The sequence below is a fragment of the Aulonocara stuartgranti genome (assembly GCF_965226115.1).
Source record: "Aulonocara stuartgranti genome assembly, chromosome: 9".
NCBI lineage: Eukaryota > Metazoa > Chordata > Actinopteri > Cichliformes > Cichlidae > Aulonocara > Aulonocara stuartgranti.
Genome location: NC_138960.1, coordinates 14258945 through 14274224, shown reverse-complemented (window position 1 = coordinate 14274224; position 15280 = coordinate 14258945). Strand labels below are relative to the sequence as shown.

At 41.1% G+C, this 15280-nt stretch overlaps 2 protein-coding genes across 12 annotated transcripts in view; one reads left to right on the top strand and one right to left on the bottom strand.

Annotated features, from left to right (window-relative positions):
- The window catches only part of LOC309714061 (uncharacterized protein), a 43272-nt gene extending 28662 nt beyond the window's left edge, over positions 1 to 14610 (top strand). For 3 of the 6 annotated variants that reach the window (XM_082546164.1, XM_082546162.1, XM_082546167.1), the window contains exons 4-5: positions 9630 to 10346; positions 10672 to 14610. In XM_082546164.1, coding sequence (XP_082402290.1) covers positions 9630 to 10346; positions 10672 to 11364 — 1410 coding nt within the window. In that variant the 3' untranslated portion in view covers positions 11365 to 14610. Of the gene's footprint in view, positions 1 to 6003; positions 6107 to 6421; positions 7730 to 8619; positions 8726 to 9497; positions 10347 to 10671 lie in introns of those variants that run through there. The other 3 variants (XM_082546163.1, XM_082546166.1, XM_082546165.1) reach the window with 3 other exon arrangements.
- LOC309714059 (uncharacterized protein) overlaps positions 1 to 15280 on the bottom strand; it is a 146719-nt gene that overhangs the window by 6311 nt on the left and 125128 nt on the right. The gene's annotated exons all lie outside the window — the stretch shown is intronic.

Here is a 15280-nt window from a genome sequence, read left to right as displayed (position 1 = left end):
CACGAGGATATCAGATCATTCCAGGATGAAGGTCAAAGGGAAAGTCCCCGGGACGCTTCCGGTTATGTTTCCATCCGGCGTAGTCATCTGACCGGTCCGTGCTATATCGCCCGTCTTGACCCAGAGTGGTATAACGTTTTGTAGGAAAGTTGGATCGATTCTCTCTCTCCCTCTCTTTCTCACTCTTACAAAAATAATAAATTCTCTGGGGGGGGGGGCTTCTCATACATTTATGGTACCCGACGGAGGAAACATTGACCGGGATTGAACCGACGGTCGTCTGACTCCTTCTTGATGTGCATAAAACAAGGCCATTTTCTTTTAGGGTTTCTGTCTATTTTCTGTTAATGGGAAAACCTGTTGTAAAAAGTAGCTACACAGGGAGTGCAGAATTATTAGGCAAGTTGTATTTTTGAGGAATAATTTTATTATTGAACAACAACCATGTTCTCAATGAACCCAAAAAACTCATTAATATCAAAGCTGAATGTTTTTGGAAGTAGTTTTTAGTTTGTTTTTAGTTTTAGCTATTTTAGGGGGATATCTGTGTGTGCAGGTGACTATTACGGTGCACAATTATTAGGCAAATTAACAAAAAACAAATATATACCCATTTCAATTATTTATTTTTACCAGTGAAACCAATATAACATCTCCACATTCACAAATATACATTTCTGACATTCAAAAACAAAACAAAAACCAATCAGTGACCAATATAGCCACCTTTCTTTGCAAGGACACTCAAAAGCCTGCCATCCATGGATTCTGTCAGTGTTTTGATCTGTTCACCATCAACATTGCGTGCAGCAGCAACCACAGCCTCCCAGACACTGTTCAGAGAGGTGTACTGTTTTCCCTCCTTGTAAATCTCACATTTGATGATGGACCACAGGTTCTCAATGGGGTTCAGATCAGGTGAACAAGGTGGCCATGTCATTAGTTTTTCTTCTTTTATACCCTTTCTTGCCAGCCACGCTGTGGAGTACTTGGACGCGTGTGATGGAGCATTGTCCTGCATGAAAATCATGTTTTTCTTGAAGGATGCAGACTTCTTCCTGTACCACTGCTTGAAGAAGGTGTCTTCCAGAAACTGGCAGTAGGACTGGGAGTTGAGCTTGACTCCATCCTCAACCCGAAAAGGCCCCACAAGCTCATCTTTGATGATACCAGCCCAAACCAGTACTCCACCTCCACCTTGCTGGCGTCTGAGTCGGCCTGGAGCTCTCTGCCCTTTACCAATCCAGCCACGGGCCCATCCATCTGGCCCATCAAGACTCACTCTCATTTCATCAGTCCATAAAACCTTAGAAAAATCAGTCTTGAGATATTTCTTGGCCCAGTCTTGACGTTTCAGCTTGTGTGTCTTGTTCAGTGGTGGTCGTCTTTCAGCCTTTCTTACCTTGGCCATGTCTCTGAGAATTGCACACCTTGTGCTTTTGGGCACTCCAGTGATGTTGCAGCTCTGAAATATGGCCAAACTGGTGGAAAGTGGCATCTTGGCAGCTGCACGCTTGACTTTTCTCAGTTCATGGGCAGTTATTTTGCGCCTTGGTTTTTCCACACGCTTCTTGCGACCCTGTTGACTATTTTGAATGAAACGCTTGATTGTTCGATGATCACGCTTCAGAAGCTTTGCAATTTTGAGACTGCTGCATCCCTCTGCAAGATGTCTCACTATTTTTGACTTTTCTGAGGAAGGAAAGGATGTTGCCTAATAATTATGCACACCTGATATAGGGTGTTAATGTCATTAGACCACACCCCTTCTCATTACAGCGATGCACATCACCTAATATGCTTAATTGGTAGTAGGCTTTCAAGCCTATACAGCTTGGAGTAAGACAACATGCATGAAGAGGATGATGTGGACAAAATACTCATTTGCCTAATAATTCTGCACTCCCTGTAGGGACAGCAAGTAGGCCTGCAGAGCGAGAGCGAAGTGCTCTAATAGGGTGATATGGTACTACAAGGTCATTAAGATAAGATGGGGCCTGATTATTTAAGACCTTGTATGTGAGGAGCAGGATTTTGAATTCAATTCTGGATTTAACAGGAAGCCAATGAAGGGAAGCCAAAACAGGAGAAATATGCTCTGTCTTTCTAGTCCCTGTCAGTACTCTTGCTGCAGCATTTTGGATTAGCTGAAGGCTTTTCAGTGAGTTTTTAGGACATCCTGATAATAATGAATTACAGTCGTCCAGACTGGAAGTAATAAATGCATGAACTAGTTTTTCAGCATCACTCTGAGACAGGATATTTCTAATTTTAGAGATGTTGCGTAAATGGAAGAAGGCAGTCTTATATGTTTATTTAATATGTGCATTGAAGGATATATCCTGGTCAAAAATGACTTCAAGGTTCCTCACAGCGTTACTGGAGGCCAAGGTAATGCCATCCAGAGTAAGAATCTGGTTAGATAACATATTTCTAAGACTTTCAGGGCCGAGTACAATAACCTCAGTTTTATCTGAATTAAGAAGCAGAAAGTTAGCGGCCATCCAGATTTTTATGTCTTTAAGACATTCCTGCAGTTTAACTAATTGGTGTGTGTTACCTGGCTTCATGGACAGATAGAGCTGCGTGTCATCTGCATAGCAGTGAAAATTTATGCTATGTCTTCTAATGATGCTGCCTATGGGAAGCATGTATAATGTAAATTGAATTGGTCCTAGCACTGAACCCTGTGGAACTCTATAATTGACCTTAGTGTGTGAAGAGGACTCTCCATTTACATGCACAAACTGGAGTCTATTAGATAGATATGATACAAACCACTGCAGCACAGTACCTGTAATACCTACAGCATGTTCTAATCGCTCTAATAGGATATTATGGTCAACAGTATCGAACGCAGCACTAAGGTCTAACAGGACAAGCACAGAGATGAGTCCACTGTCAGAGGCCATAAGAAGATCATTTGTAACCTTCACTAAAGCTGTTTCTGTGCTGTGATGAGCTCTGAAACCTGACTGAAACTCTTCAAATAAGCCATTCCTCTGCAGATGATCTGTTAGCTGTTTGACAACTACTCTTTCAAGGATTTTTGATATGAAAGGAAGGTTGGAGATTGGCCTATAATTAGCTAAGACTGCTGGGTCTAGAGATGGCTTTTTGAGTAAAGGTTTAACTACAGCCACCTTGTAGGCCTGTGGTACATAGCTGATTATTAGAGATAGGTTGATCATATTTAAGACTCAAAAATTAATTAATGGCAGGACGTCTTTGAGCAGTTTTGTAGGAATGGGGTATAAAAGACACGTTGATGAGATGATGAGAGATGATGATGAGATAGCCTTTATTTGTCAGTTGCAGGTCTTTTGCCCACAACCGAGATGACAGACCTTGCCGACCGTACATACAATACACAAACATCACATTGGGGAGACAGGTCAGGCTAGGTAGCGAGGAACAAACATTGAAATGTGTAACACAAAAGGATAATACAGGAATGCACAGATATCAACACACCATAGCACAATAAACACAGACAAGCAACATGGGAAAGAGTTCCAGTGTGTACATCTGATCTGGGACCGCTGCAATCTTTCGATTGCGCCTCCAACTGACCCGATGTCCACATCAGAGGGGAGGTAAGCGTTGGAGGTGGCGTTGGATCCGGGGTAGGGAGGGTGATGCGTCGGTGAGTGCTTATCAGTATCAGTATATGTATGTGTGTTTGTGTCCATAGTTCAGCTGAGACAGTGTCCTTCGCCCTGCCAGGCTAAGTAAACAGTCTTCCAGCCAACCCTGGTGGCCTTGCATGGAATGGGAAGGAACAGACTAAACACAGTCGTTATCAGGGTGTTCAGCTCCGGCCTTGCAGCTGGCGCCGAGAGGGTATCCGCATGAAGTAATGGTATTTTTTACTTTAGTGCGAACAGCTCATATGAATTTCAAAGCAGTTCTACAGTCCAACACTGGTCTGTCACTCTCCCGTTGGAGAGCCGCGAGCTTCGCCATACTTGCGTTCTGTGATGTTGTCATTTCTTGTGCTCAAGGAGCCAATTTCTGAGAACTCACAGCAGTGTGCCTCCCCGAGATGTAATCCAATTTTGCGCCCAGAGATGTTATTCCGAGCTAGCCCTTCCAAGATGTATCCAGTTTGCAGTCAGAGATCTTATTCTGAGTATTCACAGCAGCCGTAGCCTCTCCAAGATCTTATCCGTGCTGACTCAATGAGCCCATTTTGAGAAACTCACGCCTCTCCCATCGTTTCAATTCCAGTGGGCAGCCTTGTGGGGGTTTGAACAGCCGATTCCGCTTTCTTAATTCTTCGATAAGCCAGGGCCAAGCCAGCTCCGATCAGCCAGAACCCTGTTACCATGGTTCCGAATAGGTAGATATCTTCAGCACTCAGGCTCACCCAAGCCCAAACTTCTCGTTGAGAAAGGGGTGTCAATTGCATTTAGGGACCAGTTGATCCAATCCATAATTCCTCTTTTAGGTTTTAGAGAACAGACTGTGAGAGAGTGTTCCAGGGAAAATACAAAAAAAACCCCACGAGACTAGACAAGGACATAAGCAGGGAAGATTTAGGGAGAGGAGAAAAAGTGCGTCCACCTCCTCCGAGAGCAAAAGAAAGAGCTGATGGTTTGGAGGAAGTAATTATTGAAGTTAACTCAGAAAGATCAATTGGAGAAAAAGAGTCTAACTTAACATCGATGGTACTAAAAGTAGCTGTAGATAATATTACATCTGTGGGATGATTATTGGTAATTTTTTCTCTAATGATAAAAATTTGTTAATATCCAAAGACCAAAAGTCAAGATGCTCGTCAAACTTCACTCCGATTATACAAAAAAGAATCCGAAAAAAGTTCAACCAGTGGCTGCAAAGGGATTTATCTCTGAAAGGTAGAGTTTTAATTACTAAAGCTGAAGGGATATCCCGACTGGCATATGCTGCTCTCTCCTTACATCTGGATAAGAAGATTAGTAAAGACATTGACTGCATGCTCTTTAATTTTATATGGAAAAACAACAGACATATTTTATTTAAAAATAAATCACATTTCCTGGAAACTTGAGTCCAAAATGGGATCCTATTGATGGCTCAGCTGGTTAATAAAGAGGGAGCACTACTTACTTACAATGAATTCCTTACACTATATAATTTTCAAGTCAGTGTTTGGGAATTCTCAATGGTGCTTGGTGCCATACCCTCAGGTACTTTAATGTTATATAAAAACACTGACAGGTCAATATCTACCTCAGTCACTCTCTCTGATCCAGCTGAGTCAGCAGTGGGAAAAATCTGCTTTTCACAGGAACTTGGTAACAGCAATAAGAGAATACGTAGTTTATTCCAAGAAGATATCGTGTCTCTCCCATATATATAATATCTTACTGGAACCAACATGTTCCAGATATCACCTGGAAGACCGTCTGGATGATCCCATAAATATCTAATTGTAAACAAGGTGAAGGAAATCTCATATAAAATTCTTCATAAATGTTACCCAGCCAGTCACTATATGGTAACATTTAAAAGACACATAAATACTAATTGAACTTTCTGTGGGGATCATCCAGAAACTGTGACACATCTTTTTTGGTACTGTTCCTCTACACAGAGATTCTGGAAGAATTTAACAGTTTTGTTATTGTCCATATTTTAAGGGAGTTTTCTTAATGATGGGAAAATGTTTTATTCTGTTTCTTTAAGTTCACCAGGAAGAATGATAAATTTGTTAATACTTTTAGATAAATAGTTTATCCATAAATGTAAGCTTATTAATAAAAAACCATATTTCTGCGTTTTTATAAGGATATGGAATTGTACATACAATTAATATCAGACTCAACCAACAAAAAGGCTCTCAGAACAATATTTATATGTTGATTTTTTCACGTACTCATATAATTAGTTTTTTTACCCCTGATTTTGTATGTTCATGTTCTGTTCTTTCGTGTATGTTGTATACTTATTGTGTGTTTCAATAAAGTTCAGTAATAAAAAAAGTACATTATACTAATCACGTGACTCTGGCCAAACGAATCGAACCTCGACACGGTGCTTCTGAAGCAGCGTGTTTATCTTTCTGACACACGCACCGGAGCGTCAGCTTCAAGCGGACCATCGCTACCTCTCACATCTAAAGGTAAGTGTCAAGGTAACTTTGAACTGAGTTCAGTCAATCTCGAGTTTTTCGAAGTTTTCTGAATGAAGTTTTCTGTTGCTCTCTGTGAGAGGAGACCGTTAAAGGCGGGGCTCTCCAGAGTGTAGCAAAACAGGAAACCACAGCTGTGTGTGTGTGTAAGTGTGCAAACGAATAGATTAGAAGTGCAAGTGAGCCACGAGCATAGAAAGCTCAAGTTTCGTGGTTTGTTTTTCTCACCACTGATCACGCGCTCAACACTCTACACATACTTGCATCACACGCGCGCTCTCAAGCATCAGTATTGTACAATTCTGGGCGTCACGTGAGTTAAGGGCGTTACCATATAACGGAAATCTCCATTGTTCTGTAGCAGTGGTTCTCAAACGTTTCACAATGAGTTTCACCCTTACGAGCGACATCACAGCACAGTAGTATAGGCAGTAGCGGTTTTTGATACGGGCGATTTTCATTTTCGCTGCACAACTAAAGCGTGCAATTTACTTTGTGTGCACTCAAATGGAGTCGAGTCAACCAGCGCAACCTCTGGCCAAGTACCATAGCCTACAGCCAGATTAACTTGTGACACGCAGTAGCGGTTTTTGATACGGGCGACACGGGCGGTTACCCATATCAAAAAATCGTGGTGTGGGTAGAGCTTGGTGATAGAACGATAATGATATGTATTGCGAAATAACTTTTTCTCGATAGAAAAATTAAACTATCGCGATAGACCTCGCCGCTCTTGTCCTCTCAAAAAAAAAAAAAAAAAAAAAAAAAAGAACAGCCAATCCAAATTAAGTAGCGCAGAGCCGAACCAATCACAGCCGCAGCATCACGTGACTTGTTACATGCAGCACAAGCGCCAAGGCGCACATGTGTATTTGTTTGGGAAGCAGCCAGCCGGGCTGCCCAGGTAATGAAGGAAATGAGTTTGCCGATGTGAGATTATAATATTATTTTATGCCATGTTAGACCCCTAATTAAAGATTGTGAATGATTATGTAGTTTTAGTTTGCATTATTCTCCTGAATTAGAAGAAGGTGATAACTATTGCATTTGTTAAACTGAGTTGCATTACATTAGACTGCTGATTTGTTGTGAATGAATGATATTGTTATATGATGCATTATATTGCTGAGTTATAAGAAATACTGTTCGCAGAAAGTCATCGCCTTATTTGTCTGATTAGAAGAGAACAGAGCATACTGGAGTTTTCTGCCCCATCTCAGCAGGAGCAGATAAACGGGGAGCCAAGGTCGTAGCTTAGGCGCCGTGTGAGAGAAAGAATGTGAATGTTTAGGCTTTTATGATAAGGTGGGGGCACCAGAGGCTATAAGAGTTTGATCAATGCTCCACCATTTTGAGATCTGATGCTGTCTGCGCACGGTGTCCATCTCCCACGCGTGTGTTCATTAAAATCATCGTTTGACTCAACCCGGCCGGACCAGTGTTGTTATTGTGGTTTTTCCTCTTGTCTCCATCCCAATATTTGAATCCGTAACACCGACTAGAGAAAAATCAACCGAGAGCGTGAACGAAGGTTACCGAAGAAAAAAACAATTATGTTTCCAATGCTGGAGAGTTTGTCGAATGGAAGAGCCATAGAAGTTCCGTAGTGTGAAGGTATTTCGGCTATTTCAAGTCTGACAAAAAACAGAGTAGCGCGCACTGTAAATTGTGCCGAAAGCAAGTCTGGAAATACAATAAACCAGTGCATGCTCAATCTCTGACTGAAAGCACTAATTCGTCATTCGGCTTTTGTCAGACTAAAGTAACTGTTAAAACTGTTTGAAAAGCTCAGCTATAAAACAAGGAGAGATAGAGAATTTCCTTTTAGTTCTCAGTTTATTTGATATCGACAAAAGTAAGTCAATTTTGTCTGTTCTTCTGTAAAACGAACTAAGATTTCTTTTTAGAATTAAAATTTTGTTTCTAAGTGGAATTGACAATTTAGTAGTCTGTTTCGTTTGTTCTATTTTGAAACTTAAACGCTTTAGCGGCTGCCTTTTGTGTAGTTTTCAATATTTGCCTTTATTTATCTGAAAAAGTCTCATGTTCCTTAAGTACATCTACCCTGTTGAACTTATTATGGGAAATAAATATTTAAATAAAAACAAGCTGCTGATTATTTCACATTTTACTTGTGAGCAACGGCACATTTAAATCTTACAAATATAGTTATTTGGCTTATATCGTGATAGATATCGTTATTGCCTGAAATGAAAAAAAAAAAACATATGGTGATATGAAAAAATCTTATATCGCCCAGCTCTAGGTGGGGGTTAGTCTTTGCTTAATGATTGTTTTAGTCTTAACCATCCACATTGCTGGCATTGCATCTTTCAATGCCAGCAATGCCAGGTATCAGTGCTCAAACCTTTTGTGTTTGTTTCCAATAAGTTGCCCACCTCGGGAAGCAAAAATGTGTTCTTTTACTTGTCAGGTGAATATATGAGACACTTTGACTCTTCAGTGCAGTGTGGAGCCTAACAAAGATCTGTTTTGTGTCCCAGCTGATCAGCAGGAGGAGAAGAGTCTGACGGAGCAGCAGAGGAACATTTTCAGCTACTTGGACTCAGCTCAGCCACTACAGAGAAAACAATGAGCTCAACACAGAAGGTGACAGACAGAGCAGGGCGATATGACCAAAAATATTTATCACGATATACATTTGAAAATTTGCGTTAATGATGTAGCTGATGATATAATTGACACTAGACAAAATACTTTACAACTCTAAAAAAACACAGTAATAACGACGGCCTGCTAGCATGCTCTACCACAAATAATGTTTGTTGTGTATCTGACGTACGAAAGCTAAACCAGTTCCACATCACGGAAGTTGCAGCATTTTTACAAACCAATTCTGGTTCATCTGTTTCATTCAACGATCCGCTTTCACCCTTCTCATTCTCCGTCGCTGCCATGTTTTTTCCTCCATGTGATTGTATATGACAGAAGACGAGCAACATCTGTTGTGGAAGCTAATGGGGTTCCTTATGAATAAACAAATAAACAAACATAGGATTTAATATCACTGAATAGTTATGTATAAATCTATACAAATTATAGAAATATGTAATAGGAAACAACAAAATAATATAAATTATAAAATAATATAAAAGTGTGTGTGTGTGTGTGTGTGTGTACAATCAGGAGAGATGGGCATGATTTTAAACACTGCTTAAACAGTTATGAATTATTTTTAACAGCAGGTTGGATGTAATGTGTTAGAACTACCAGCAGGTGGGGATAAGAGACCTTTAAGGTGTTTGGTGCCACACTCCACCTTCAGGTTTAAAACTAGTGTTAATGGAGGGAGTTTGAAGGTTGAGTTTGTTCCACGACTGCATTTCACTCACTGCCTCTGTTTGTATCTCTGTCACTGCAGGACCAACATGGAGCGAGAAGTCAGCGCTCTCAGGAGGCCGACAAACCTCACAGAAGAAAGAGAGAGAAAAAACACACCTGTGACGAGTGTGGGAAGGATTTTGCTAGGAAGAATGAACTAAAACGTCATCAGGTCATCCACACTGGAGAGAGACCGTTCAGCTGTGACTTGTGTGGAAAGTCTTTTTCCTGGAAGGTTGCTCTAAAACAACACCATCTCATCCACAGTGGAGTTAAAGCGTACAGCTGTGATCAGTGTGGCAGAGCTTTTACTCACAGTAGCAGCTTACAGAGGCATCTAGTTAGCCACTCTGGAATTAAGGCGTACAGCTGTGACGAGTGTGGGAAGGAGTTTACTGAGAAGGCTAATCTAAAACAGCATCAGGTCATCCACACTGGAGAGAGACCGTTCAGCTGTGACTTGTGTGGAAAGTCTTTTTCCTGGAAGGGTCACCTAAAATCACACCAACTCATCCACAGTGGAGTTAAAGCGTACAGCTGTGATCAGTGTGGCAGAGCTTTTACTCAAAGTAGCAACTTACAGAGGCATCTAGTTAGCCACTCTGGAATTAAGGCATACAGCTGTGACATCTGTGGAAAAACCTTCAGTCAGATAGGGCACAGAAATATACACCTACGCATTCACACCAGACATGATGTGTACTGCTGTGAACAGTGTGGCAAAGAGTTTACAACAGACGAAAAGTTACAACGACACATGTTTACCCACACTGAGGGACGACCTTATAAATGTGACCTGTGTGAGAAGACTTTTAAATCTCCACATTACCTGAGACGACACCAACAGATCCACAGCAGAAAGAGACTCTACAAGTGCAGTTACTGTGAGGTATGTATTTATATTGTTATCTTGTCATTTTAGCCTGACTGTTTGGAACAACTCTGCTCATTAAACTGTGTTAGCATGTTAGCAATTCTACTGCATGGAAAAGCAGCTCTGAGTGATTATTCAGATTTTCATGTCAGTTATGATTTTAGTATTACTGTAGTATTATGGTGGTAGTATTGTAGTTATTGCAGCCCAGTAAACTGAGTGTGTTAACTGAAACAGTCAAATGTAATTGGACGTCTGCAGAGATGCTCTTTATTTCAGGCGACGTTCAGGATAAAAGTGTTGAAGGACTGACTTACACTGTCTTTGTGTCTTTGTTTAGAAGCAGAGCGACACAGATGGATCCAGTTCTCAACCCTGTCATCACTGTGGTGGTGGGAAAGACTTTCATTGTGACCTTTGTGGAAAAACTTTCAGTTGCCAAGCTGACCTAAAAATACATCAACGTAGACACACTGGAGACAAACTGAAATACTGCAAAGAATGTGGGAGAAGCTTCACCACATCAGGTGACTTAAAACGGCATGAACTGATTCACAGTGGGGTTAAAAAGCACCTCTGTGATCAGTGTGGGTCATCCTTCACCACTGCAAGGGAGCTTAAATCACACAAACGAGTCCACACAGGAGAGAAACCATACAAGTGCAGACACTGTGACAAAAGCTTCTCAGATTCAAGTACTTGTAACAAGCATGAACGTGCACACATGGAAGGAAACTACAGCTGTGACCAGTGTGACAAGAGCTTCAGGAATCTCAGTTCATACTCCGAACACAAACGATCCCACGTTACTAATAAACTGTTTCACTGTTACCAATGTGCCCAAACATTCACCTCATTGTCTGCTCTGTGCAAACATCAGCGTGATCACTCAGGGCTGAAATCACTCCCATCACTGGATCACAGTGAATCTGAAGAGACAGAAAGATCCTCTGGTTTCAGTGTCAGACTCAAAAAGCTTGAGATCAGGCTCCACAGAGTTCAGATAGAATCATTTAAACTTGTGTTGAACTGAACTGGTTGCTGGGCTGAACTTCTACATAATACAGATTTACATGGGATCTTATTTTCTGTTGTTTTACTGAGTCAGTTTTGTCCTTTTTTCTCTGTCCTGGTTTTGCTCGTCTGTAAATAATTGAAACTCAGTCAAATAGTTCATTGTTCTCCAGCAAAACGTTTTGGAAACTCATGTTTAACCTTTAAACTCTGACATGTTTTAGCACACAAGGCTTCATCGGGGAGTTCACTCATGATTATTGACACTCACTGACTTTTAATAGTCATTCTATAAATGCTGTCCGTTTAAATGGTCTTACCTGTAAACACTGCTAAATCCACCGGATTCCAGCCAGAGTGGATTCTGGAGTCTTCCCACGCTCCTGTTAGTGATCCTCCATGTGGATGGATGATAACAACCTTCTGAACAATCTAGAAGGAGATGGCCCATATCTATGGGATTGATTTGTGCTAATAATGCCATTGTATGGACTGATATCAGCCGAAGCGGGTGAATAAAGTCACCCAGTCGCTAGCTGTGCCATTACCCAGCATACACCACTCCATCCATAAATGCAATACAGAGGCCCACAGAGGGACAAAAGGACCCCCTGATGATCCTCTAATCGCCTGAGACAAGGTGTGAAACTGGGTGTGGGTCCCAATCAGCCAGAGTTTCGGGTGAGTTCATTGTGAAACCTGGCCCCACCTTATCATGCGAATTCCTGAGATCAGATGGCCCAGGATGTGAGTGGGCGTTAAGGCGTCTGGGAAGGGGTTTTGTCTTTCGGGTGAACCAGTTTTTGTCTGAGCGTGTTGCTGGGTCTGAAATGCACCGGGATGTCATGCTTGGAGAAAACTCTCCTGAGTTTTTCTGATACACCGGCTACATAGGGGATGACAATGTTGTTGCGTCTGTCCTTCTTATCAGGACATCTTATCTTGGTCCCTCTGTGGGGGGTTACTCCCACTAGGTTTATATCTGGGACTCTCCACCATTTGACCTTAGAACTGAAGAAGCTTCTCGGATGAGAGGTGAAACGTCTTCAAGTAACTTAAAGAAGTCCAGACGCTTTTCTTTGCAAGCTCCTTTGACTACGATGACCTGGATGACTGAGAACCTTCACAGACATAAATCCAATATAGCATGTCCTGACTGCGGGGTTTTGGAAACAATTTGAAACGTACAGCTCTGTTATCACTTCCAACATAAATGAAGACAGAAAACTAAAGTGACGTTTGTAGGGTTACTGAAGTTTGGCTAGCTGGTATATAATGATGTGCTACGTGACCGCTAGCGACACAGCCATGTTAGCATAATATAAACAAGCTAACTTTTTTTCCACTCGATAAAAGTTAACGTGAGTGTTCTCGGTGGTCAGAAACAAATGTAATCGCATGGCAGGATGCTGTAAAAGGACCAAACTTCAGCCAGGAGAACAACTGAGATAATCCATCCACAATACGAGGTTAGTCATTCATATACTGCTGCGTGGGCTGGGCTGTAGTTACATCCTAAGGTTTTAAAAACTGAGCTTAAATAAATGATTAGCGGTAATAAAAGCCGAGGGAGGTCAACAGGGATCACTGACTGTTTTAGGAGCTTTTTGAGATTAAATAGAAGAAAATACAAAACATTAAACATGTTAACAACACAAAAGCCATATTAAACGCAGACTACTTTAGGTCCGGAAGTAGGATTCGTCACATCATCACTTAACGACCGGATTGAAATCAGTTACACAGCGATTAAAAAGAAACAAAAATGGCAAGAAGCTGTTGTATTATTAACAGCAATAGCCGGTCACATGAGAGCTACGGGAAGCCGACGTGTAAAGAGATCGGTTGTTATCGGATTACGTCGTTGAAGAGAAATTGTTCAAGCCATGTTTCTGAAGTAACAAAGAGCCAACGGATGGCCTGGATTGCAGCCATTCGAAGACTAAATATAACGTCCCAGAACACTCCAGCTCACAGGTTAGTCTGCTCCAAGCATTTCCACAAAGGTAAGTGTTTTGTAGTAGTTAACACGTAATTTTTCATAACATAATTGGTGATATAAGTTACAAGCAAGTCTGGCGCTGAACAGAAATTGTTGCGCTATGGTCCTTTGTTTATTGTGCATAAATGGTGAATTGTCCTGACACAACATTGCGTTTCGCTTCTGTTATTATGGTACATTGACAAAAACATATACTTTTATTCACAGGATAAAACAGTTTTTTTTTGTATCACTAATTGGCCAGTACAATTACAGTATACAATATTATTGTCACTGCTACATTTCTGTGATGCGTACCAGAAATTATTTCCACTACTAATTAATTACTGTTGAGCTCAAAGGTCCTATTAATAAACTGTTAACGAATGTGTATTTATGAAGACGATTTGTGAGACTGGTAAACTTATGATACGTACGATGGTCTTTCGGTGCATTTCAAGGTCCTGCACCCATCCGTCGGTAAACTGTACCTGGGCTTGTTGCAGTGACCTGAAGTTACTAAAAACGTCATGAGTGTATGCACTCACTCCAAGAACCGTATAATTATAAATATGAGCGTGGTGAAAGTTGGGCAGCATGCTAACGTATTTTGTCCACTCTGTGTGCTCGTCAGGGTCTAACCCTTTCACTCGTTTGATATTTTCCTCGTATCTTTTCTTTGACTTTTCATCAAGTCTGTCTTTGTACGGACCGGCATTGTTCTCCTTTGTTTTTTACATACCTTTTTTGGGGGGCAAAGAAAAAGCAAGAAGGAACCGGAGAATGAACGTTTTGCGGTGCTGCAAATGCTTGCATTTGATTCATTGGTTTGATTGTTTTGCCACTAGTACCCGGCATGCAATGCGCGAAAGTCACGTGGTCTGTCAATCTCTATTCTGGGTGTCACGTGGGTTGCAGGTGTTACCATATAAGGGAAATTACCATTGTTCTGTAGCAGTGGTTCTCAAACGTTTCACAATGAGTTTCACCCTTACGAGCGACATCAAAGCGCAGTAGTATAGGCCTATTTAACACCACATACACATGAAGACGTTTCACCTCTTATCATCCGAGAAGCTTCTTCCGTTCTAAGGGTCAAATGGTGGAGAGTCCCAGATTTAAATGTATTTCAAGCTTCTTAAAGAAGTCCAGACACTTTTCTTTCCAAGCTCCTTAGACTACAATGACTGAGAACCTTCACAGACACCACATACACATATTTGCCAACATTCAAAAGGTGTGTGGGTGTGGGCCAGGTCCTTCGAAAATCTGGTAGGCTGGACGTGACTGATTGTGAGGTTGGATGGTCTAGCCTTCAGAATTGCATCACAACCTCTCTCAGTGGAGTGAAACTTTGCCGTCTGCTCCTTGCTATCTAAAATATAACCGGACGCATAAATTCTTGACCATCTCACACTTTTGTTTAATCAGTTTTCTGTTTGACGTGTTTTCAGCTGTGTGAAACTCCCAGAGGAACCCTCCCGAGGGAATAATAATGTTTTATTGTGTATGAATGCGAGAGTGAATGAATAGTGGCATTGGGTGCCTTGAAAAGCGCTATATAAATCCAATCCATTATTATTATTATTATTATTATTATTTATTTAATTTAATAACTTTGATCTCAGCCTAACTGATTTAGTCAGGAACAAATAAAACACTGAAAAAAGCCAAACAATAATATTTTTAAGTTGTCTGAGTCAGCGGTCCCCAACCTTTTTTGCGCCACGGACCGGTTTATGCCCGATAATATTTTCACGAACCGGCGTTTAAGGTGTCGCGGATACAACAAAATAAAACTAGTACTGGTACCGAAAAAAAGAAGATTTATTCATAACACACGTGAAAAGACCCAGGAATAATAATAATGGATTGGATTTATATAGGGCTTTTCAAGGCACCCAAAGCGCTTTACAATACCACTATTCATTCACTCTCACATTCATACACTGGT